Here is a 23,607-nt window from a genome sequence, read left to right on the forward strand (position 1 = left end):
GTAGGCAGGCAGGCAATCAGGCAGGCAGGCAGGCAGGTAGGTAGCCTCCGAGTATAAAGTAGCCAGCCGCTGGCTGCTTCCTCTCTCTCTCTCTCTCTCTCTCTCTCTCTCTTTTTCTCTCGCTGTGCATCGGGATTAAAGGGTTAGGGCGAAGGGTTGGTACTGCATCAAAAGGGACGGCAGTGCCTCTAGTTTGTGTGCCAATTTATCGAGTGCTGTGTCGGTACACGCGGGCCGAGGACGGCTTCTCGTTGCGCCTACGCGCAACGAGGAATTCGGTTACCTCGAACCGATGCGTCGGCCGGAAATGGCCCGCATTCGTGAAGGATCGCGTCTAATTCGCGCCGACGACAAACGCGCGGCCGCGGAAACGCGCACACGGATGGTCAATGACACCACGCGCTGCGTTTCGTAGTATATGAAACGAGGAAAACTTCAAATGTATATCAGGGATATCAGGGATACCGGAAAGTCTTTTCGTATTTTAAAGCCTTCAGTTTCCGTGGTTGCGATGCGGGTTATTAATTTTAATCCAGAACTAATTAAAATTCCAGATTAGTTCAATAAACATTTCTTTATTGCGTATATCAACTTTCATTAAGATCGAACTTACTCTTGGAAAATGGCAGCGTTTGAACCAAGCGAAGAACACGGAAAAACGACAAGACTTTCCGGTACCCCCCTACATATATTGTATATATGTTTGTATTTTTCGCAGTGTCGATAACACGCGAAACGAACGAAACATGGACGTGTTTCTCACGTAGACGCGAGCTAACGAGAAGCGACGACTGCGAAGCAAATTCATCGCAAATCGACAAAATTCTCTCCAATTCGCGACTCCGCGAAACCGCACAGTTTTCAATCGAATAACAATGGAATAACACAGCGGAGTGACATGTTTTCCGTTTTCGATCGAGTGACAATAGAAGGGAATAAAAATGATCGATAGAGCGGGGCGAGAGAGCGAAGCACGATTTCGCCGGCCGCGGCAGTGGATACACGCCGCACGTGGACGAACATGTCTCGCGAAAACTCAAGAGCCGCGGGGCCACACTCGCTCTTATCTTTTCGGCGAAACTTTTCATTTCGCGTCGCAACGATAACAGCCGTGAGCGCGACCGATAAGTCCGGAAGCAGTGCGCCGTGTCAAAGGCACCGCCACCGGCTCGTGCATACACTCGAGACCCCGGCAAACATCGTGGATTTATTATCGCGTAAAGATTCCGGCTTATTTCGGCGAATAAGCCACGATCGGATAACGACGGCGCGTAATTACCGGTAATTTCAGCGCGAAGGGGTTTAGAACCACGGAATCAAGGGCTCCGGAACACTCGCGAAAGGCAGGAGGGCGGCCAAGAGGGCGGACGGTTGAGAGGGGACAGTGGGCGAAGGGGATGAATGAGTGCCTCAAGCCGTACCTTCCTCTCGGCTGTCCGAATCATACCGCGCGGGCCGCGCTCGCTGTCGACAATTAAAACAACAGCTCGAGGCGGCGGCGTGGCTTTCGTGTCGTGACTAGAATTCCGTTTTGCAACCCGTACGCTGCCGGCGGCTGCACAAAAGTGGGGTGCATAAATCGCGCGGGTGCCGAATATTCGGCTGCCGTCGCGTCGTTGACTACTCCACCTAGTAGTCGAAGAGAGAAAAGGAGAGACAGAGAGAAAGAGAGAGAGAGAGAGAGAGAGAGGGAGAGGGAGAGGGAGAAAGTCCGCTGCAACTCTCCGGGTGCAGTCGAGCCGAGACACACGTACACACACGCGACACACGTACGCACACATACGCACGTAGTACACAGCAGCGGCCCTCCTATTTATACCGCGAAATTCCCGGAAGGAGAAGGCAGATAGCATCGAACCACCGACATGTACGAAAGGAGGACCTACCTATAATTTTCCCCCGATTCGTGGCTGTCGACCACCGGCCACCGGCTGCACGCACATCCGCATTCAATCAAGCCGCGCACCGCGAACACCTCGCTCCTTCTCTTTCTTTATTTCTCCCTCCCTCCCTGTCCCGCTCATTCTCTCCCCCCCCTCTCTCTCTCTCTCTCTCGTCTTCCTCACCATCCCTCCCTTCGCCGCTCCGTCAGCCCCCCTGTGCCTCCCCCTGCGCGCGGTCGCGAGTTCCATGACTCTCTCTATTCTCTTTCCTATCTTTTTCTTCTCATCCGCGAGCGGAATGCACGCGCCGTACTTTAGATGTTCGTTTTTCGCTCGTACTGCCCGTCAGAAAGAGAGAGAGAGAGAGAGAGAGAGAGAGAGAGAGAGAGAGAGAGGGAGAGTGGAGTTCTCGCGTCGGGGGTGGCGGGCAGAAAGGGGAGGATCTAGAGGAGCCGCCGTCGATACCCCTCGCTCACGTCGACGAGAGTGCTCGTCGATTGATAACGACGCTCGTGGCTTTTTATTGCGGCGAAATGGACAGTTCGCGCGCGCGCGCGCGCGTGCGGTGCGCTCGCGGCCGCGAGTATCTTTGCATCTGCACGCTTCGTTAGAACAATGACGGAGTCACGCGTAAAACGCGGACGCGTGTCCCACGAGTCGAGCTCTCCCCCGTTCCGAGCTCGCGTTCGAAGATTTCAGTAGAAAAAGCCCGGCACATAGTCGTCGGCGAGGTTGCGTGCAACCGCGTAGCAGTCGCCTATTCGCGAGGGCTACAATGCGTCGGCGTGATGAGCATTTTCGGCGATGAAAGATATACAAGGGAGCTTCGGTCGTTATCCTCTCGCAGAAGATGCCTAAGCCGCTCGCCGTGTTCCTGAAAATAATTAATTGCATGCGGTTGCACGCGACGTGAATTGCTTATCGTTTTTCTCCATAATTTTTGGCAGAGGCAGAAAAAGAAGGAAAGACACGGCACACCCTCCAAGACTTGGAGATAATTTTCCTCGGCTCGTTCGGTCGCATGACTGAGCGGCGCCAGTGTGCGTTCCGAATGTACGTGTGAATAATGGATTGTAAAACTGCTACTTTTCTTCCGGTGTGTATAACGCGTTGTAAAATCGTCGAAAGTAGAATAGAAAAAATATCCAATTGAGCGCGCCTCGAATACTCAATTTTAAGAGCAAGGATTTATATAATTTGTAGAATTTATATAACTGTGTGCGATCTGGGGTATGAGCTTGCTGTGTTTCGCAGCGAATTTTCGGCAGCCCTTTCTGGGAGGAGGTGGAATAAAACAAGGAAGCAGGAAGGGCGCCAATTCGAGAGCGATTTCCGAATCGTCAGATTCGGCAGAGAAACCGATGTGTCATGCGATCGTGCGAGGCTAATATGACGCAGGGACTCGTGATCGCGAAGCTAATAGAACGCAGCCCGCAATTTCGCGTATCGCTTCGCCACGAATGAATTTCCACTTTCATTCATATTTCTCCGCGCGCGTAAATGCGCAGTCATCGGCTTCATTAATGTTCCTCTATCATCTGCGGAGCGGCCGGCGCGAGACGACGCGAAAACGCTAACGCCGCGGGAATTCTGGGAAGATAATATTTGCCCCGATGGCAATCAACCGTCCAGACGGCGGCCAGACAAGACAATGATAGATCAATCTTAGTCTCGCACGCTCGGATGCACGTCACGTCAACCCGTTCACCCGCTTCGCGACCTCACGATCGTGTTTGCCGTCGGGCAAAGGCTTAGGGAAGAGTCACCGACGACCGTGACCAATTAACAAAAGCACAGCCGCCGCGTTTTCGACAGTGAGGTAAGCGCGTTTTCCTCCGTCTGTCTGTCTGTTTGTCAGTCAGTCAGTCAGTCACCCCCGACCGATGGTCCGGTCGGGAGGTCAACGGTAGCGGAAGGTAGACGACGCTGTGTAAACACAGGAAGTGGCCAATGAATGAATGACGATGACGATGATGATGATGATGATGATGATGATGATGATGATGACACGGTCATCGGTGAGGCTTCCTTATCGGCGATGCGCCATCTCGTCATGGTAAAGAATGCCAGCGAGGCAGTTCGCGAAATTCAATGAGCGATAAAGAGGAGCCTCTTTCCCTCGCAAACAGGCTCTTGAAAATATTTTGGGGATTTCTTTTTTCTCGGAGGATTCTTGTGGAATTAAACAGATACCAGGGTGACTAAGAGGATTAAAATAACATGTTTACGAAGGAGCTCCGTGTTTATCGAGGATCAAGATCTTAAATTAAATTAGAGTGCGTTTTAAAAGATAAAAACGCAGTAATTATTTCAAACAGTATCATTAAATCAATCGTCTTTGAAAAGTGCATTATATGTGTAAGGATTATATAGAAGTCCTTATTTACTTGAAGAAAGTAATAAATTTCGCATTTTTCTCTCGTAGCACAAAGGCGTTCTTTTACAAATTGCCGTGTCGTTTCGCAAGCAGCATTTGTTAGACAAATTTGCAAATTCGTAAATTCGATTTGAATATTTGCTAGATAAACTCGTAAATGCGATTCATTAAAATATAAATATGACTTACACATCTCTCGCAGAATGCACGTGCACGCGCGTGTGTATGTGTGTGTAGGACGTATTTGGAGAGGGACAATGGACCAGAAGTGGATATTATGCAGACTTCTAGGTGTAATAACCAACTTCGTTAATAGATTTTGGCAAACCTAGAACAATTCCGGAGGATTTTAGTAATGACAGGATTTGAACACGCATTTACGTATCTAACGAAATTAACCTCTATCGGTGAGTCTCATGTCCATGACAAGATCGAAAAGTAATGTCGCAAGAGAAGACGTTATTTCGCGGAAATACATCTTGCGCGTGAAATCGACGTTACCACCATCGCCGTTTGTGCATAATATATAATCGTCCATTTTGAATCGAATAATCACAACTTTGAATCTAACGGCATTGTTTGACAATACTCTTAATATCATCAAAGTACGTTCGAATCGATACATACTTTGACGATACAAATGTAAGGGAACGTAATAATGATGTAGGATTTAGTTAATCTACAATCCATTGATTATTTTATAACTTACAATTATTCCGAAATTTCGCAGGTACTCGTACGCATCTATCTCCTGGCGCCATATTCCCGCAATTTGCCAGGAGCTTCAGATTCTGTTAAAAAGTGTGCTGAGAGGGCGGTAACGTACAGTAGATCGTTCGACCCAATATCGTTTTATAGATATTTTGCATAGAAATGGGCGATAATGGAAAAAAGAAACAACATTTAAACAATTTGTTACAATGACATTGATATTTGATAATTTAATAATTTTTAACGTCACAAAAAAATATCGAATTTTTGAAACGCACTTCACAGACCATCTGGCGCCATCTAGTGGTGTCATATCATATCTACTTTCATCTTCAAGTAGTACGACTCAGCGACGAATCGAACAAAGTTTTTACTTTTCAAAGGCTCTGTCGAACAGTTATTTAAATATATTGTGTAATTTTTTTATTCATAAGAATAACATTTTTATTGATTTGACATTAAAAACTTGCTACATCTATTATGAGCTTGGACCTTCGATCCAACTGCTGTATCAGTTGTTATTGCAGATGGCCAGTATGTGAGAATCAATGGCAGACAAAGCGATAAATGTAGTTGATTCGATACACGACATCGGAAGATGCGTGTATAAATGCATAATGTATGATCTACAAAATTCAAATAACATGAGATGCAAACAGTGATTATCACGTTTGTCGTATAAGAGGTAATCGTAGTAGCATTAATCACTATCGTTGTATTTTATATTTTCTCTCTGTACATTCTTATAGAAATCTTAATAAACTTCTTATAACACATGGATATATTTGATATAATTTTTATTATTTTGTGAAAAATATAATTGTAGAATAGAGATTTTTATATATATGCAATGTGTCTATATACTATAGTGAGTTAATTAATTATTTATTTCAATGTCAATGTCATATATTACTTTTAAAAGCATCATATGTATTTTGTATAATTGTGATATATTTTTTAAAGTATTAATTTAAATTTATAACACTGGATGTAAGAAACATTGCTTTGGACAAACAAGCTATGCTTATAATGTTATATTTATTTTAGAACTTTGTAAACTTTTGGAATCCTGCAATTGGACATCATGTGGGAAGAAAACTTGAATACTATTGTTCCAGCTATGTTGTCTACTATGGTTTTCTTTATATTTACATTAAATTTCTTACGATATCTCGTAGATGATCAGCATATTCCAATTAGGGATATCACAAAAGAGCATAATTGGAAAACAGTCAGGGGAATAACCAAGGTACTTTCAAGAGTAATACAATAGTTTAAATCAACTTTTTCTATCGATAATAATATAAAAAGATTCAACTGTGATCTGACTTAACTTCATATCGTTCTTCTGTTTTGTACTTCTTGTATCTTATATCTCTGTCTACTTGATTTATTAAGTTGTCAAAATCTTGAAAGTAATAATAAAATTAATATGTAAAATTTACAGAATTATTTTTTATACATGTACATTCACATACAGGCATATTACTGCAGTATTTGCGAGAGTTTATTATTGAATATTGATGGTCTTTACTGTGATTCTTGTGGTGTCTGTGCAGACCGAAATTGCATAAAGCTTGCAGATAAACAACTTAAATGCAAAGTTATCACACTCAGTAATGAGCAACCAATGAAACATCATTGGATCAAAGGTATGCTTACTGGTTATGTTTATTATTTTGTATAATGGATATATTTAATCTTTCCAAATATTTTTTCCCTGTATTTATAAAGGTAATCTGCCACTTGTCGCCATTTGCTATGTCTGTAAAGAAGAATGTGACATAGAACCTGGTCTCACAGATTGGTGGTGTTGTTGGTGTCAGAGATGTGTTCATGAAACGTGCAAATCTGTCCTCTCTGAAGTAATAATCAACAAAATCTTTTTTCTACATTAACATGTCTTATTTTTTAAGAATAATTTGCAAGAAATAATCATGCTTATGTCTCTCTGCTTTTCAGATATGTGATTTTGGATCGTTCAAATTAATGATTATTCCACCAGGAAGCTTAGAAGTGATAAATCGACGTAGGACAATGAGACGTAGGTTGCACCTTCGTTCTGTTATAACACCAAACTGGCCTAAATGGAATCCAATTATTGTTGTAGGTAAATAAGAATCCAAACCAACAATAAATTGCTTCTAAAATATCTGTACAGATAAAGTAATTTTATTAAGCGAATAAATCTTCATGATGTTCTTTTGTGTAGGAAATAGAAAATCTGGAAACAATGATGGAGATAAAATTCTATCTCTGTTCAGAAGACTGTTAAATCCTGCACAAGTTGTGGATTTAGCGGAACGTGACCCGGTCGCTGCTCTCGAATGGTGCCGCTTATTAGGGAAAACTCCATGCACTGTTCTTGTAGCAGGTGGAGACGGAACGATTTCTTGGTTGCTGAATACTATTGATAAGCTCGGCTTGCAGGTGGTATTTTTATTTATTTATTTTTTTATTATGGTTACACGTATGTTATATTTCAGCACGAATATAAATAAATATTTTTGTACGATATAGCCTGTTCCGTCGGTGGCAATAATTCCTTTGGGGACGGGCAATGATTTATCCAGAGTATTAGGATGGGGAAAGGAACATGACAAGCATATGGATCCAGTTGAGGTCCTGCAGAAGATACGGGCAGCACAAGAAGTAAAACTTGACAGGTATGGAATGAAACACAACATGCTTTTACATCAACGGTTATTAGATATAATTTCTTTGCAATTTTTTGGAGAATTTAGGTGGTCTGTAAAAATAGAGCCAAACCGTGGATTAGGATTTAGAGGAACGCATCGGACGCTGTTTATGTACAACTACATAAGCGTGGGCGTAGACGCACAAGTAACTTTGAATTTTCATCGTACAAGAGAGAGTCGGTTTTACCTGTTTAGTCATAGAATATTTAACAAGGTATCCCTCTTTGTTGAATAAACAAGTTTCTCGCAAGTTTGTTGAGCAACGTTGAGGTTGTCATTCGGTATATCTATGTGCGTTGCAGTTATTGTACTTATGCTTCGGCACGCAACAAGTTGTAGAAAGGGAGTGCAAAGATCTCGATCAGAGTTTGGAGGTCTATTTAGACGACCAGAAAGTGGAGTTGCCTTCCATTGAAAGTGTAGTGGTACTTAACATTCCATCTTGGGCTGCAGGAGTCGATTTGTGGAAAATGGGAACGGAAGGTTAGTCTAATAAAATTCTGTATTGAAGGATTCTCACTTAAAGAGGATCACTTAAAATCACTCAAATGTCAAACAGATGAGGGACACGTGAATGCACAAGATATTAGCGACGGTAAGTTGGAAGTAGTAGCCCTTTACTCTTCATTCCACATGGCGCAGTTGCAAATAGGTCTCTCGAAGCCACACCGGATTGGTCAAGCTAAATCAGTAAAGGTATTCGCAGTATTAAACTGTTGAAAAGATTTTCTCGCGTATATTAGTGCATACGATGTATATATTGTATCGTTTGTATTATTTAGATCAAATTGTTGCGAGCGTGCGCTATGCAAGTGGACGGTGAGCCATGGTACCAACATCCTTGCGAATTCAGCATAACGCACTGTAATCAGGCATCTATGTTGAAGAATAATACCGACAATTAAGCATTTTCGAGCATGGTGCTGCTTGCATCATATACGCATTTATACTAATGCATTTGTTCATGGATGTGTAACGAGCTGTTGAAGAAACGATATTCAATACGTCTAAACTCGATTATAAATCAGCTTTTCGATGATGTATAGTGCAACATAAGTATTAGACAATTTGTATCAACAGTATTATGGAAGTAATTAAACCTAGCCAAAGAGTTACTCCAAAGCTATATAAATTGTATGTTGTATATGATATATATATATATATATATAATTGATAATTATATAATTATTATATACTCATATATGTATAATAACTATATATAATCATATAACATGCAATGTGTACTTACTAACTAACGCAATATTTGTAACATCGTTATGTGTAATACGCTTGCGAATACTAACAGTTTAATTGGATTCATAAAGTTCTTTTGGACGTTATAAAAGGAATTTTTTTAATAAAACCAACTCTCTCTCTCTCTCTCTTTCCTTTTTTCTCTCTTTCTTTTATGCGAAATAACGTGTTGTAGTTTTATTTACCTTTCTTCCATTACGTATTGATATATTACAGTCGATTCACGTATAATTAACTAATTTCAGGTAATCGAGAAATTCATTCGTTGTGACACTTCAATCCGAGTTATGAAAAGATTTCTCATAATATATAAATTTGGAAATAATTTGAAAAAAGTGACGTAAAAATTCCTGCGGTTCCGTTTGATCGATAAAATTAAAATAACGAGAAAATTAATCTTTTTTTTTATAGAAATGACAGAACGGCAGTTCCATTTCACTCTCTTTCTGATTCTTGCCTGGATAATGCACGAAATGGCTAGAATGATAAAAAATATTGATTGATTAGCAATTGGAAGAGTGAAATTAGATGCCGAAGGTATTTCTAGATTAATTAGGAATAAGAAAATTGTAATCCGAAATGCCACCGATGAAGATTTTCCGTAAGTATTAAAATTGAGAAAAAAATAATTTATTAAAATACAGTTTTTATATATTATACAGTTATAATTGACAGAAATAAAACACGTGGGAAATAACGAATTACTGTTAACATTTTTCACACCAACATCTTGCGCCGACATAATTACCGAGAGAAATCCGTTTTTTTTCTTGCAGATATCAAAAGGACTCTTTTCTGAAGCAAAATCCGAACTGGTCGCATTTGTATCGGAGGATTCTGGCGAGTTGCGGCGGGCCGCAATAAAAGACCGTGATCTTTCCTTTCTTTCTATCCTGAAGTTGCTTGAACACCTTATCCCAGTTAGGACGACCGGCGTTCGTTCTGGTCTTCAAGCCTGTGATGAGATCTCGCTTCTCCTAATTAATGAGAAGCAATGAGTAAGCTTAATTACTAATGCAAATTTCACACACTTCAACATTCTCTCCCACCTTTTCATGCAGGAGATCCATCGCCAGTTGTAAGCCAACTGCTTTCATATCATTCTTCTGCAACGCGCTTGTGATGTACATATGCATCTCTAAAAAGCGTTCCATGGTGATACCTAACTCGGCTTGTTCCATCTCGAGTTGAGACAGTAAGTTCACGAACCACTCGAACGAACGTTGATCGCGATTGATCCAGAAGAAGTCCACCTGCGAAAGATATTCCGAAGGTGGAATTGAATCGCGTCTATGAAAAGATTATCGGCTTCTTCAGCATCGTACCCCTCGTACTTCTAATGCATTTTATTTACTGCGGTATGTTCGATATCTCTTTAAATCAATTTTCACTTCAAGTGTTCAATAACTCTCAAAATCCTGAAAATTATTTGCTCTCGAAAAGAAGAGTAGCCATTTCAAGAGACATCTCTTTTACTGCAGCTACCTGCAGTAGAATTATAAACGGCAATAGCAATTTTTTTACTCCGGTCAATTTTATATTCTTGATTCAACATTGCTGGACCACCCTCGTAATCGAAGAACTCGTATAAATTTCATGAAAAAGAATGAGCGATGCGAGAATTGAGGAATTTTAATGAAACCTCTTGTATCTACCTTTCGTAAGTTCATTACAGTGTGCGGAATTTCGCTGGCCCAGGAAAACGAGCATTTCGGACAGGTGTGCCTCGCTTTCCAGTATCGATGCATGATCGATTGCAATATGGAGGCGAAGGGCGTAACTCCGATTCCCGTGCCGATTAGAACCGCATGTTGTGCTCGGAAGATGTGACTCGACGGCGCACCGTAAGGACCGTCTAGGAAGATCTACGATGGCAACTTATAGTCAGTTTCGGAGCGATTGAAGCCGTCAGTCTCTCTCTCTCTCTCTCTCTCTCTCTCTTTCGGCAGCTTCGAAAGTGTCGCGAGAAATGTTGCGCAAGGATGAGATGCTTTACCTCCAGCGGCTTTCCGACGGGATAATTGATGGGCGAATGAGAGGAACTCTCGAAAGACAAATCTAAGCTTCCCGAGTTGCGCATGTTGGTCTCGCTGAAATTCTTCCTCAATCTTCCTTCTTCCGCGGCGACTTGTATATCTGCCGATGTGTTCGATGTCGCTTCATTCGCTCCAGCGTTTGCATTGGATGCTGTACGCGCGTGACGGATGAAGAATATTATTACCGCGCGAATTTGCATTTGATATCGTTATTCGGTGATGACACATCCGTAGATGATAACATCTAGGTCGATGTAAATTTTACTCGTGATTGATGATTTAAGTCATTTTTACTCGTACAAGCTGTTTCTCTTTCAGTCGTTATAAATGACGTGACTCATTTTTATGGGAATATTTCAAAATCGTGCCACATTATTTTACATTACAGATGACCTCTGCTTTTTAGAACCTTTTGTACTTCTAAATAAAGGATATATCTCTTTTCTGACACTCACCGGAGTTCGACGGCGCATCGACATCGTAATCACACGTTTCGAAGCTGGGTGTTTTGAAGGCAATGATGGTCGGCTTTGTTCGCATATATCGAAAGCTCTGGGCCAGTGACTTATTTTGCGGACTCAGGTATGCCAGGCCCAACGACTTCAGTCGCGCGCGTTTCATCTGGCACTCGTCGAAGCTTCTCTCCGACTCCGATCTCATGTAATCGCGAAGTCTGCGGCACCACAGGAGCAAAATCATGCATCATATTAAATAAAACACTTAATGAATGGACAAGGATCGCTCTATCTGCAAGAACCGCTCTTACGCCGTGTAAATCTACTCACACTCTGAGTCGTTCTTTCTTCTTCTTCTTTGTTTGCATGTCCGGCATGGAACGCGACTTTTCGAGCGGCAGCTTGCTGCCAAGAAGCAACTGATGGATTCTCCTGTCTCTCCCCGTAACCAAACCCTTAGGATCCTTGTCCGATCCTGGCGTATCTGTCGGTCGAATTTATACGTGCAACACGCGTCAGTTTTCCAAATTTAATTTTTATCAATGTCATTTAATTCATTTAATTCATTAATTTTCGTTGCATATTACGTCGATAACGTGACCAACGGGAGAGACAATCTCTCGAATTCATTATTTTTACGACAGAATAATAAAAATGCAGTGAGATTTCGCGTGTCGAAGGTATATTTTATCTTGTAAGCAGGCCTTACTTTCCGGAGTTTTTAAGTACGCAGATTGATTATTAATAGGTGTACTCGTGGGTGACATTGTCTTCGCCAAATCAGATACGAACATGGGATTGTCGAGACCATAGGGATGCTGCAAAGATTCCGTCGAGGGCTTTTGCTTCATGATAAGAGGCGGCTTCTTGCTGCTGAGAAACCTACGCATGATAAAATTATTCTTATGCCGTTGACATAAAAGTAATCTCACTCAATGTTTACTCGTCCATCAAGTTGCAACGGACTTACGATTTCTTGCGAGGAGTACTCGCGGCATTCTCGATGGGTAAGATATCGCCGTGATGAAGCTTGATTTGCTCCTTCTCGAAATACGAGTACAAGCTGTTGGTCCACTCGCCGACCGCGCGAATGTGCAGCCATATGTAATCTACAATTTCGCCGTTGACATCGTTAAATGTCGCGAGGGGGACGAAGAGACAACAATGCGAGGGACAATAAAGGCTCACCCGCTTGCTCCGGAGCGCTGCTGATGGTGAAAGGATGCCACTCGTATCTCGCTATTATCGGAATGTTCACAAATACGTAATCGCCGGGGTGAAAGTGAAAATGCGGCGGTCTCTTGATGACCAGGTGCGTCACCTTCGAAGGCAACAGCAGGCCGGAACTTATGTACGTCTTTCCGCGCTGAGAACGCAGCCATACCAGCCGGCGGATCCTCTCGACCGAGTATATGATACCCGGTACGATGAACCACTTCCAGAAATTGGGGCCGTGGAAAATCATGAGAATCCAGAACGGTACGTACAGCAGATGGGACCAATAAAACACCTTGCGCAAGACGAGAGAAAATTACAGGAGAATGGGAGGAGGATATGCAGGGTGTTAAATTTCAAACGTAACAGGTAAAAAATCTCGAGAACTAAATAATATTGAGGTCCGCCTTTTTTTTATATTGTATCGTTTCGAAGGGGACACATTTTGATTGAAACAAAATTTAATTTTGGGTGGAGGCGCCAAGGTAAAAAGAAGGTCAAACGTTTTTTCAAATGGGACTCTAATTTTTTGAACACCTACGTTTGTAGCCCTCGTCATGACGAATTCAACAACCACATACTCAAGGTGATTAGAGGTCAAATAATGGAAAAAAGACTCGTTAACTTTATTAATACATCTTAATAAAATCAAAGTTTATCTTGTTTATATTGGCAAAATTCTATCATGATCCTCCTGCGTTAAAGCTTAGTAGAAGTGGATATGGAATGGATGTTGGCGTTGACGATGCAAAAACTATAAACATTCTTCAGAAAATGAACACATAACAGATAGACTAGGCGTATGTACGTATGTGTGGGGATGGGTATTATTTCAACCAAGTCAGTTATTGATATTGAACACGAGTGTGACTAGTGTAATCGTTAGAATAAGTTGTGTTTTCACCTTCTTTTCTTTCGTAATTTGCGTTATGGTGCGTTATACTATAATGAGGAATATCGTGACATGATCTTAATTTATTTAAGGTGAATATCAACAAAATGCTAGAGAAGACTGCTAGAATTTACCGTCAAAGATGCAACGAGTATGCGAAGCGAGTCAAATAATTTCGGCGAGCGAATTACAAAGAGTGCTTAATGATTTTCAACGAAGATTGCAGGCTTGCAGAAGATGCAAGGGGACAACATTCCGAACACTTAAATTAATGAAATTCTCCATTTCGAGGAGAAAAACGCTTCTTTTTTCTGAGATATTTTGTTCTTATGGAAAATTTATTAATAAAGTTTATTTCTTCCTTGCTTTATTCAAGCATTATTTTTTTCTTTCCTGAGTCTTCCTTTTTCCATTATTTGACTGCTAATCATCTTGAGTATGTGGTTGTTGAATTCGTCATGACAAAGGCTACAAACGTAGGTGTTCAAAAAATTAAAAGAGTTCCATTAAAAGAAAAGTTTGACCTTCTTTTTACCTTGGCACCTCCACCAAAAATTAAATTTTGTTTTAATCAAAATGTGTCCCCTTCGAAACGATACAATATAAAAAAAAGGCGGGCTTCACCATCATTTAGTTTTAGAGATTTTTTACCTGTTATCTGTTTGAAATTTAGCACCCTGTATATAAAATCGTCGAGATAACTAATCTCAGTTACGACACGAAGTGTTCAATGCCCGCGTGTGGGCGATGAGAATCAAAGTACCTCGAAGCATCCTCCCCGCCGTACGAAGGACATCGAACAGAGGGTCATGATGAGGAGTATAATGAGCAGAACAACTCCAGTCGGATACGCGCTGCCCGCCACCAAGCCAAAGTGTCCAGGTCGACTTGTCAACAGCCATTCGGTCATCGTGTAGTTTCCGCTGTTCATGTCTTCGTCTTTAAGTATCACCGTGCCTGCGTTTAATCAGATACATAATTGTTGTTATTTATAATCCCGCTACAGGCAGCTATAAAAGAGAGACTTCACTCGGAATGGCATTGGCTATTTTTCTTCTCGAGAGCAGACACTCTCTTAGTTTTGAGAATTAGCGAAGAGGTGTTTGGAAGAGATATTGAGCATACCGCAATAAATGAGATGCATTAGAACGTGCGCGATGCTGAAAACGCCGATTAGGAGCCCCGTCATCTTGTGAAGATATATGTGATGATCCAGAGGCACCACAGAGTTAAAGCCGTGCGTCCGCAAAAAGGTGATGCACTGGCGCAGCATCAGAACCAGGATGAACGTACAGTCGAAGTTCAGACATTGTCCTGAAAAATCGTTTCGAGATTAATTCAGGTCCATTCGGAGCTATTTTATTCGGACTCGGACGGTGATTCCCTCTGAACCTGAACCTGATATTCGACTACGTGATATTCGAGTGTTACAGTCAAGAAAATGCAGCTTGAATTAGCTGAAGAAGCTTCCGTCACCACGGAAGATGGGACGTCGCGTATTGTCAGATTGTCTTACCACATGCGCGCGCGAGCATCACGTAGCCGCTGGCATTCCGGTACTCGTAGAGACGAGAAACGAAGAGAGCCACGTTGATGACGATGAATATTGAGATGAAGGCGATGTAGACGTAATTGTTCTTCATGTACGGCCTCGTGAGCTGGTACGGACGAAGAGACGAAAACAGGCCCAAAGCGGACTTCTGTTTCGGCTTCGGCTGCGGTGGTACTAGCCACCGATCTATGCTACGATTGTTTCGTTGTTATTTCTTACGTTCACCGCTGAGACTTGGAGGGTGCAGCGATTGACAAAACTTCCAAGCCGGGGGGGGGGGGAGATATAAGAAAAGTTCAAAATGAATTCGATCGAAGCGACAACATCGGAAATTCGAGAGATCTGCAATTTTTAGAGAATTCCGTAACTGCTCGCATCTTATAATTCTCTGTCAAACCTGATCGAGAGATTTTCCAGCAGACCGTCGTGCTTCTCTAGCTGCCTCTTCAGAGCCTCGAAGGTGATCGCTCCTCTGTTACCTTGATCGGCATCCTCGAAGAGCGCGATCGTCAAGTCCTCGATTTGCTCGTCGCTGAACTTCATACCGTTTTCCTCCATGCAGGCTCTCATTACGTGCTCCAACTCGCGAAGTTGTATTAAACCATCGCCTGTTGTCGTTCCGGAAGAGATGAAACGTAATCTGAGCGTCTTTCATAAATACTCCCTCTAAGTGTATTCAGAGTTGCGAAACATTACCGTCGATGTCATAAACTTTGAAGAGGAACCTAATCTTGTCGTCTGGAGACTTGCCGGCGAATTGATGCATGGCCTCTAGAAATTCTTGCAAAGATATCGCGCCGGAGTTGTCCTTGTCGAATATTTGGAAAACTCTCTCGGTGAAGAACGGCTGAAAAATAATTTGAATGAATATTATTCGACTGTGAACGTCGGTGAAGAAAAACAGACACAGCTATCTCGTTTCGATGGGACGTTTTGAGGAAAATCGCGATCAATTCAATTGAAAAATTGTTGATGTTTGAAATACGCCGTTTGAAATGAAGAATACTAATGCCTCCTCCCTACGTTCTTCGAAGTGACGATCTTTTTAAACTCCTCTCGCCGGATTTCTCTCTCGTTTCCAACAGTCTGCTTGAATATCTTCTCCAGCCATTCGAGATTGCCTTTATCGAAGCCGGCGGGCGGCCTGAAGTAAAATTTCGATTTCTTACTAGTTTGCGCGATCGAGAAATTTCAAGATTCAATAATAAAAACAATCTTCATTCCATTGATGACAAAAGTAATTGCAATCAGCGCATCACCTGGTTTTGCTCATGCCAGATATGAATTCCATGATCTGAGTGGACGTAACGTACCCTGAGCTCTCTTGATCGATCAACCGGAACAGTTTATCAGCAATCTGTAAGAGACACATAAAATAGACACGAGATACGTGCGTGCGGCGAAAAGTTTATATCTGCAATTATAAGGTGCTTTCAAGTCCAGTCACTGAAATCGATAAGAATGAAGCAAGAATTCTTCCTCTCGACTTTTCACTGAAATGACTTTTCTCAATGGAATCAACCACACTCGCTGTTTAACGCGAGAAATATGTATAAAAATTATACACTTTCCGCGGCCACTCAGTGGTGGATTCTACAAAACAGACGTTGCTGAAGAAGCGACGCGAACAATATCGTATATTATGCGGAACGTGCCTGAAGCAGAAACACGTCGCAGTCGCATCTTCAGTTCCGTATATATTTTTAAAGAATGAGCACCTTCGAGGTCGCGGTACCTCGTTGCGCCGACTTAACGTCTTTCACGATAACGACGAATCGAGATTCCTTTCCTCCCGATCGCTCATTACATCGCTGATTCCGCATAAATTTATTCGTCTAATCGTACTGTCCCGGCGACCCACACACGCGAGCGACTGTGATTTCTTCTTCCGTTATAAACCGCGTAGTTGGAGTTTTTTTTATTCACTACATGTGACGGGAATGATAGCATCCGAGAAGAAGCATAGTCTTCAAAATTAATAAAATATTTAGATGTCAAATTATTAGCATAATTTTTCCACGAATTAGAGAATTGAATGTAAGCCTACTTTAATTTTTTATTTAGCATCCTGCTGTAAATGGAAGCTTCCCGGTTTCTTTTGCGTATTGACAAAGCAATTTTATTTACTTAGATAAACATCGATTTTGATCACTTCCGCGTATATTTTCTCTAGATATAGAAGTAACGCGTTCTCTCTCACCCCTTTGGTATGAAAAATCTGCCGGAAGTTGGCGAGGTTTATCGGATTCTCGCCGCATAGCACGTACGCCACGCTCTCGATCTGATCGACAAAGTCATTTTGCTTCTCGTTTCTGAAACAACGAAGATGATGACGCATTATGAGGGCGGATATGCGTGTAGATCATCAAGAGATTACAAATCATGCGCGCAAAAATACGTATGTGCTTAAATGATGGAAAAGAAAAGAACAGAGCTCACGTCAACCGCCTCTTGAGAAACTCGATCCATTCGTCCTGTTTCAGTAGCTCGTCACGGTCCTGATCGAACAATATAAATAATTTCCCAAGGAGCACCTGAAAGACACCGATCGGTCGTAAGCGGCGTGCAAATGTTACACTTGTGACGAGCTTTCTGTAATACTCATTATTACATCTAATCAAATCGACGCGACTGAGCGAATCGACACCGAACGAGTCGCTCGCGAAGGACCGTGTTTTTTGAAATACGTATCAGGCACACAGGCGTTCCGTCGCTTTAACGGCCACCGCTCCGAGCCACGAATATTATCTGGGGCAAAGTTAATGCATGATAATGGGACACTGGAGCAGATTTATTAAAATTCTAGCCTAAGGTGCGCACGGCGCGGCGACAGCTTTAACGTCGATTATGACGCATATCGATCACCATCGGCGCGGATCTCGGCGGCGAGTCTGTTACACACACGTACCCACGTGCGTATCTCACTCGCTCGATCATTCGGAGGATATGGGTCAATGTCACGAGAGACTGCACCGCGTGCTCCCTCGGCACGTAGTGCCGAGATCCAGAAGCGTTATCCCAATATTGCTCTCGTAGAGCACAGACGGTGAGCGCGGCCGGCACGAGGTGAGTATCCTTCGATCTTGCTTTCTGTTCTCTTGTTTTATTTCGATAGCGTCCTCTGCGACGAGCTGGCGTCGAGTTTTCGGCGGCTCGCTCACGCGGCTGGAGCATACTTTGTTCCCGGATTTCAGTGCGGACGTTAACGAAAATATTCGTCATGATGAAAGTGAGAAGAAAAATGTGCACGACAATGACGTTGAATTTTGCCGCAGGTGATCGAAGGTGATCGGCGCTGTTATTTACGGATTATCAATATTCAGTGTTTGAGATTTAGAAGATCTGATTCTGGTTTTGTTTTGTTTCCTAGCGATCTGGACGCGGAGGATTCGCTACGAAAGAGCAAATTAAATGATAAAAGAGGACCTGCCGCTGGAAAATCCCTTGAGGATACAACCCTGCTGCTATGCTTGTGTAATAATATAATGTAATCAACTGTTGATATTTCTGTTAGTAAGATACTCGTATCGAGTACGCGATGTCCGTGAGAAGAAATTCCAGCATACTTAAACCAATCCGGAACCGCGCGGGTAAAGGACGGCGTTTCATACTATAGTTACGGTGCCATGACTAATCTGCGACTAGCTTCTAAAATTAGCGATGCAAGAGAAGAACGTTCGATGTCTCGAATCGGCCGTTCTTAGTGCTTTTCTCTCGCACAGGTACGAGAGGAAATGATAATCAATCATGACAATTGTACTGGCTCGATACGACAAGCCACAGTCACCTTTACGATACAATTCCGCGCGAAGGTTCCCCATTGAAAGGCCGATGTTGATCTCGCTATTCAATATTGCGAACATGTGTAAAACGCGCGTACATTTGCGCGCAAGCTGCTGACGTTTGGATTTATAAGTCTCTAAACCGCACCTAATGACGTCGCGCATTCTGTAACTCAAAATTAACGACCATGTTTTTCTTCTCCCTCCTCTTCTGCTTATAATAATTATAATGATTATAATGATGATTCTTATTGTGAATCACATACGCGATTATTTTATTTCCAGATGGAAATTCTAGGTAGAAACAGAATCACGGATTGTACAAATAACGCGATAACATCTTTCCCGGTGTCTCTATCGATATCTATCAACGATTCAACGAACGTTGGACATGTTCTCTTGTAACATTATTATTTCTAGTTCAATAACATTTAATATAACGGTGTTGTTATCGCTTCTTCTCCGATATTATTGCTCACAATATTACTTTTCGCGAGCAAAGTTTCAAGCAAACCTTACCGCGCGTTCTTTCCTTAAATTAAACAAATATCTTATTTAACGATCGTCCCGTCTCGCTTCTCTTTCTCCTCCGATCAGTCGGCCCTCGGTATCGAAAGAAACGTATACTTTTTAACGACGTGATACTTAACGATGCCCGGCCGATAATGGCGGCCGATAGCGTGTCGGCGATTCGTAACGATGACGATTAAAGGGTTAATGGATGGTCAGTAAACGAGGTGTCGGCCCCAGCCGGCGCTGTGTTCTACTCTACGACTGGTCCCTGCGATCGATCGATCGGTCCCAAGTGACGGAGGTGCTCGGGGAGCATCAAGGCCTCGCGCCTGGGGCGATCGGCCACCTTGATCGAAAACCGGAGGCCCTCGATAGAGACCCCCCGTTTCCTTCGATCGTATCGTCACCGCCGCCTCGGGTCTCCTTTTCCTACGGCGACGCGCGGATTCTCGAGCGTGAACTCATTGCTCGCTGATCGCGATCTCTCGCGCGAGCGCGGAGACGATTGTCCGATAAAACGTCGCGCTGGGCCTCCGCGATCGCGAAGCGTCGAAACTTCCCACTTCGGGCCCGATATGGGAAAACCCACGTCGTATTTACGGCGCGGCTCGCCTTATTTAGACAGCAACGTGTTTTCTTATAATTGAGAAAAAAGAGACAGACAGAGAGAGAGACAGAGAGAGAGAGAGAGAGAGAGAGAGAGAGAGAGAGAGAGAAAGAGAGATACATGTACCATCATGCGAATGGACTCGATGGCGGCTACTAGAAGAAGTACGATGCTTCATCTCTCAAAGTTTCCCTCGGAAGATGATAAAGTGGCGATAAATTCACGTAGACGAAAATCACTTCTTCATCGATGATTCAGCTCGTTCTGTGAATTTCAATGTTACGGTAATGCCGAGAGAGAGAGAGAGAGAGAGAGAGAGAGAGAGAGAGAGAGAGAGAGAGAGAGAGAGAGAGATGCCAATATTTTATGTACTGCGTGCATTTAATTTGTCTGAAACGCGAAGACAAATGGACAGGACTGAAGTCTCATGTTCAACCTCTCGACGCCTCACACGCAACGTGTACGCGTCAATTTTGTCAAATTGCGCGTTGCGCAAGTCGAAGTCGGTATAATGACAGCGCATTCCGCCGGAGTGTGAAATGATTGACTGGATGACCGATCGCTACCTTATAGAGAGCTTATAGAGATCTTTTTATATAGATTAGTTTGTTACAGCCGACCGTGCGACCGTCTAAGAGAGCGGCTTCGTAGGAATGAAAAGTGTATTCATCGCACGAGTGTACTCGTCGCACGATTTTGCGAAATATTTTATTCTAAATCGCCGACGGGAGAACGACCGACGAGAGCGCCACCGTAATTCTGGCGATCGGTTATCAATCTTCGAAACTAGGTCGGTTTCTTCTGACAAAAATCGCAACCAGTAAGTCCGCGTCGTTTCTTGTGCCGTGTACGTTTTATCTAAACCCACCTCGTTCTCGTGTCCAACCAATCGGCTGGTATATCCTTTTTCCAAAGCCAAATGTTAAGTAATTCGTTTGCCGAGAAAGTAGCCTGGTCAGATCTCTGCGTTCGGACTTTCAACTATTTTCTTGGAGCAATGAATTTCTCGTTACGACGTTCAGACTCGAATTCTCACGGTTTCGGCTATCGATTGCGGCCATTTTTCGCGCTTAACGAGAACATATATTATCTCGTTATTCGGATATGAAATAAATTACGGCCCGAAGAAACGCCGATAGCGAGGAATCGTAAGTTCCTTTTTCTTCTTCATTGCCTTCTCTTTCTTTTCGTTTTTTTTTCTTTTCTTTTTTTTTTTTTGCAAGAATCGCGCTCGACGAGCCAATATCCCCGGGACTTTGTGATGTAATTTCGAGATTTCACGTCTAGTGCCACGCGAGCCTTTTTTTCCTGCGGTTCGCGAAAGAAAGTGAAACGGCGAGCCAATAATTACAATAATTGCAATTCTTCATGGCCACTTTAAGAAAGTGCCGCGACCAGATTGCCATCGCGAGGACGCTCTATCCTCCTTACTGTGTTGGTAAACAGCAAAAGGTTGCTTTGCAACTTGTACGTTATCGCAGCTTTTTGCACAATCTTAATGAAGATACAGCCGCGACTAAGGATACATAGAGACATAATTATTTTTATCCTTGGCAAGATAATGTGTACATCTCGTGTAGATACAAGTAGCTTCTCTTGTTTTGCAGCCGCCTTTGTAAAGAAGCTCGTTTGGGGATCCCCGTTCATGAATGAATAATACAATAGCGATCGTCTCTTTCTTCTCCGCGGGGAGATGTCCGACGTTTCGTTTATAATTCATCGTTTAGCAAATGCTTTTTATCCGGTCCATTAACCATGAGACTCTGCATGGAATTAAAGTTTTTACGAGCATAATGATGTCAGCGGGCTACTTAAATTGCTCGACCGTGTTTTGTTTGTCTCTCTGTGCCGAACCTTCGGATTTACGATTTAATGAGCTTGTCGTTTAATAATGGCCCCTTTCATGAGGTACGATACTTTTTACACGATTTTACGCTTTCCTTCTAAGGGATAACGTTTCACTCACTTTTCGCGAGGGGATACGTCGAAAGGCTTAAAATCAGTCAGCCGTAAAATCAGTCGGTGTGTCGTAAATCGGAAATTGCCGTGTATGATCCTCGAGTCTCTTGCGAATAAGAGCGGCAATTTCGCTCCGTGTCAGAATGATCGTGACAACTTCTTCACCGGACGCTCGTGTGTAAATCTCAAGGAGGTACAAGTCTTTTTCAATTAATTTGTTCCCTTAATCTTGACGATTCTGCGAAACGTTATCTCTCAACGAGATCGCGATGCTTTCCGATTAATTTATATCTTCAACTCTTACGCCTCTCGGAAAACGTTTTCTTCGGAATCCGGTGAGAGCGAGTTCATCGGAATGAAAACGAACAGAAGGAATGAACAAAAATTCGCCACCAGTTGGTTTCACACTACCGTTATTTCGTTAAAGCGCATCTATTATTATGTACTATTATTATTATTTATATGTCTAGTTTTATATTTCCACTCGTGTCTCGGACAGATACCTGATCGTGGAAGAGTCTCCTGAAGGCTTCCTTGCTGTAACGCCCGGATCTTTCCTCCTGCAATATCTCCTTACACTCCTTCAGGGTGGTCGTCCTCCTCCTCTCGATCAGACATTCTTCCTCCATGCAGCTGATATTTTCTTCCATGTCGCCGCTTACTCTTCGCGACGGCTGTTGTGAGAAACGAACGGGAGTGCCACCGAAGAAACGAGATCACTGCCACTTCGGCAATTCATCACGAGATCAACAAGAAGTTTCCTGGCATTTCTCGCGGCTCGCGCTCGTTCGTCGTACTCGATCGGGAGAGGAGCTGACACAATAAGCGACTTGCGCTGACTCGCGTGAATGAGCGCTTACGCTCGCAACTTTACGTCGCGTTAAGTTTCGATCAAGCGCCAGAGAGAGGACGATCGATTTTCGAGGGAAAAGTCGCTTCTTCCTTGGAATTTCTAAATAATATGATAAAGTTTCGCTCCCACGTCTCTTCATCAAGTTTCTCGGTCAAATAATTCAAATCACCGACTTTCCTCCGAATTATCGACACGACGGAACGATGACCGGCGATAACGTAAATCAAGAGATGCGCTTAAAGGTTATCGCATTCGCACGACACGTGTCTGATACTTCGTTCTCGTCTTCACGACCGACTTGAATGAAACAAGAATCGGGGAATCGCGGCTCGGCGCCGTGCTGAATCCTGCTCCTTTACACACACGTGCTGTTTACCTTATCCTCGCGCGAGCCACGTAAATACACCGGCTCTGCCTCGCGACTCGGAGCTTATAGTTACCGCTCGGCCGCCCTTTTCATAACTTTCCGTCGCCGATGATCAGCGTGCCGATGAGGAAGCAGCCGGCCGAAAACGCGTCACTTTCAAACCAGGATCAAAGTCCGAACGAGACCCGACATCGCCCGTCTCCCGACTATCGTCACATATCCTCGCGAGCGCGCGCGCGCGCGCGAACGAGAGTCCGCCTCGCGACGATTCCTCGTCGTCGCTCGGTCGCTCGATGAATTAATCGCCCGGCCCGGCCGGCCGCGTGCTCGGGCCTGCTTTGAATTCGCACGTACGTGCGGAAAGCTTCACTTATCGGCGCGCATCGGCGAGCGCGCAAATCGCCGCTTTCGGCGTCTCGGCGTTACTGCAAAGTCCTGAATGAAAATCATCC

General features: G+C 43.3%; 2 protein-coding genes across 4 annotated transcripts; one reads left to right on the plus strand and one right to left on the minus strand.

Moving 5' to 3' along the window:
- Window positions 1-5,441: 5,441 nt before the first annotated feature.
- On the plus strand, window positions 5,442-8,809 carry Dgkepsilon (diacylglycerol kinase epsilon). Its single transcript, XM_011141289.3, has 11 exons — window positions 5,442-5,656; window positions 6,019-6,220; window positions 6,452-6,623; window positions 6,706-6,836; window positions 6,934-7,081; window positions 7,184-7,401; window positions 7,492-7,637; window positions 7,716-7,884; window positions 7,973-8,153; window positions 8,230-8,366; window positions 8,453-8,809. The coding sequence occupies exons 2-11, from the start codon at window positions 6,056-6,058 to the stop codon at window positions 8,573-8,575; spliced, it is 1,590 nt and encodes a 529-aa protein (XP_011139591.1). The 5' UTR covers window positions 5,442-5,656; window positions 6,019-6,055; the 3' UTR covers window positions 8,576-8,809.
- A 297-nt stretch (window positions 8,810-9,106) lies between these two features.
- Nox (NADPH oxidase) lies at window positions 9,107-23,607 on the minus strand. Of its 3 annotated transcripts, none has more exons than XM_011141275.3 (20): window positions 22,439-22,585; window positions 17,514-17,608; window positions 17,275-17,386; window positions 16,334-16,431; window positions 16,098-16,218; window positions 15,771-15,921; window positions 15,472-15,682; window positions 15,039-15,265; window positions 14,648-14,836; window positions 14,286-14,479; window positions 12,604-12,925; window positions 12,386-12,524; window positions 12,125-12,297; window positions 11,746-11,899; window positions 11,416-11,633; window positions 10,921-11,111; window positions 10,580-10,789; window positions 9,974-10,177; window positions 9,673-9,901; window positions 9,107-9,401 (listed from the first exon to the last, which is right to left on the minus strand). In XM_011141275.3, the coding sequence occupies exons 1-19, from the start codon at window positions 22,583-22,585 to the stop codon at window positions 9,704-9,706; spliced, it is 3,354 nt and encodes a 1,117-aa protein (XP_011139577.2). In that variant the 3' UTR covers window positions 9,107-9,401; window positions 9,673-9,703. The 3 variants fall into 3 exon arrangements, with proteins under 3 accessions (XP_011139577.2, XP_011139567.2, XP_011139560.2); XM_011141265.3 differs by lacking the exon at window positions 9,107-9,401 and adding an exon at window positions 23,229-23,607 and having other exon boundaries at window positions 9,587-9,901; window positions 22,439-22,609; XM_011141258.3 differs by lacking the exon at window positions 9,107-9,401 and having other exon boundaries at window positions 9,587-9,901; window positions 22,439-23,607.

This window comes from Harpegnathos saltator, unplaced genomic scaffold (assembly GCF_003227715.2).
Source record: "Harpegnathos saltator strain DR-91 unplaced genomic scaffold, Hsal_v8.6 scaffold16, whole genome shotgun sequence".
NCBI classification, from domain to species: Eukaryota; Metazoa; Arthropoda; class Insecta; order Hymenoptera; family Formicidae; genus Harpegnathos; species Harpegnathos saltator.

What these genes read in the sequence shown, in the direction of transcription:
- Nox (XM_011141275.3), bottom strand. Translation starts at nt 22,585, where the DNA reads ATGGAAGAAAATATCAGCTGCATGGAGGAAGAATGTCTGATCGAGAGG. An exon ending in AGATTTTTCATACCAAAGGG is followed by an intron (nt 16,432 to 17,274) that starts GTGAGAGAGAAC and finishes TGTCTCTTACAG; the next exon opens with ATTGCTGATAAACTGTTCCG. An exon ending in CCGTCGGAAAGCCGCTGGAG is followed by an intron (nt 10,790 to 10,920) that starts GTAAAGCATCTC and finishes TTGCCATCGTAG; the next exon opens with ATCTTCCTAGACGGTCCTTA.
- Dgkepsilon (XM_011141289.3), top strand. Translation starts at nt 6,056, where the DNA reads ATGTGGGAAGAAAACTTGAATACTATTGTTCCAGCTATGTTGTCTACT. An exon ending in CAGTCAGGGGAATAACCAAG is followed by an intron (nt 6,221 to 6,451) that starts GTACTTTCAAGA and finishes ATTCACATACAG; the next exon opens with GCATATTACTGCAGTATTTG. An exon ending in GCAAATCTGTCCTCTCTGAA is followed by an intron (nt 6,837 to 6,933) that starts GTAATAATCAAC and finishes TCTGCTTTTCAG; the next exon opens with ATATGTGATTTTGGATCGTT.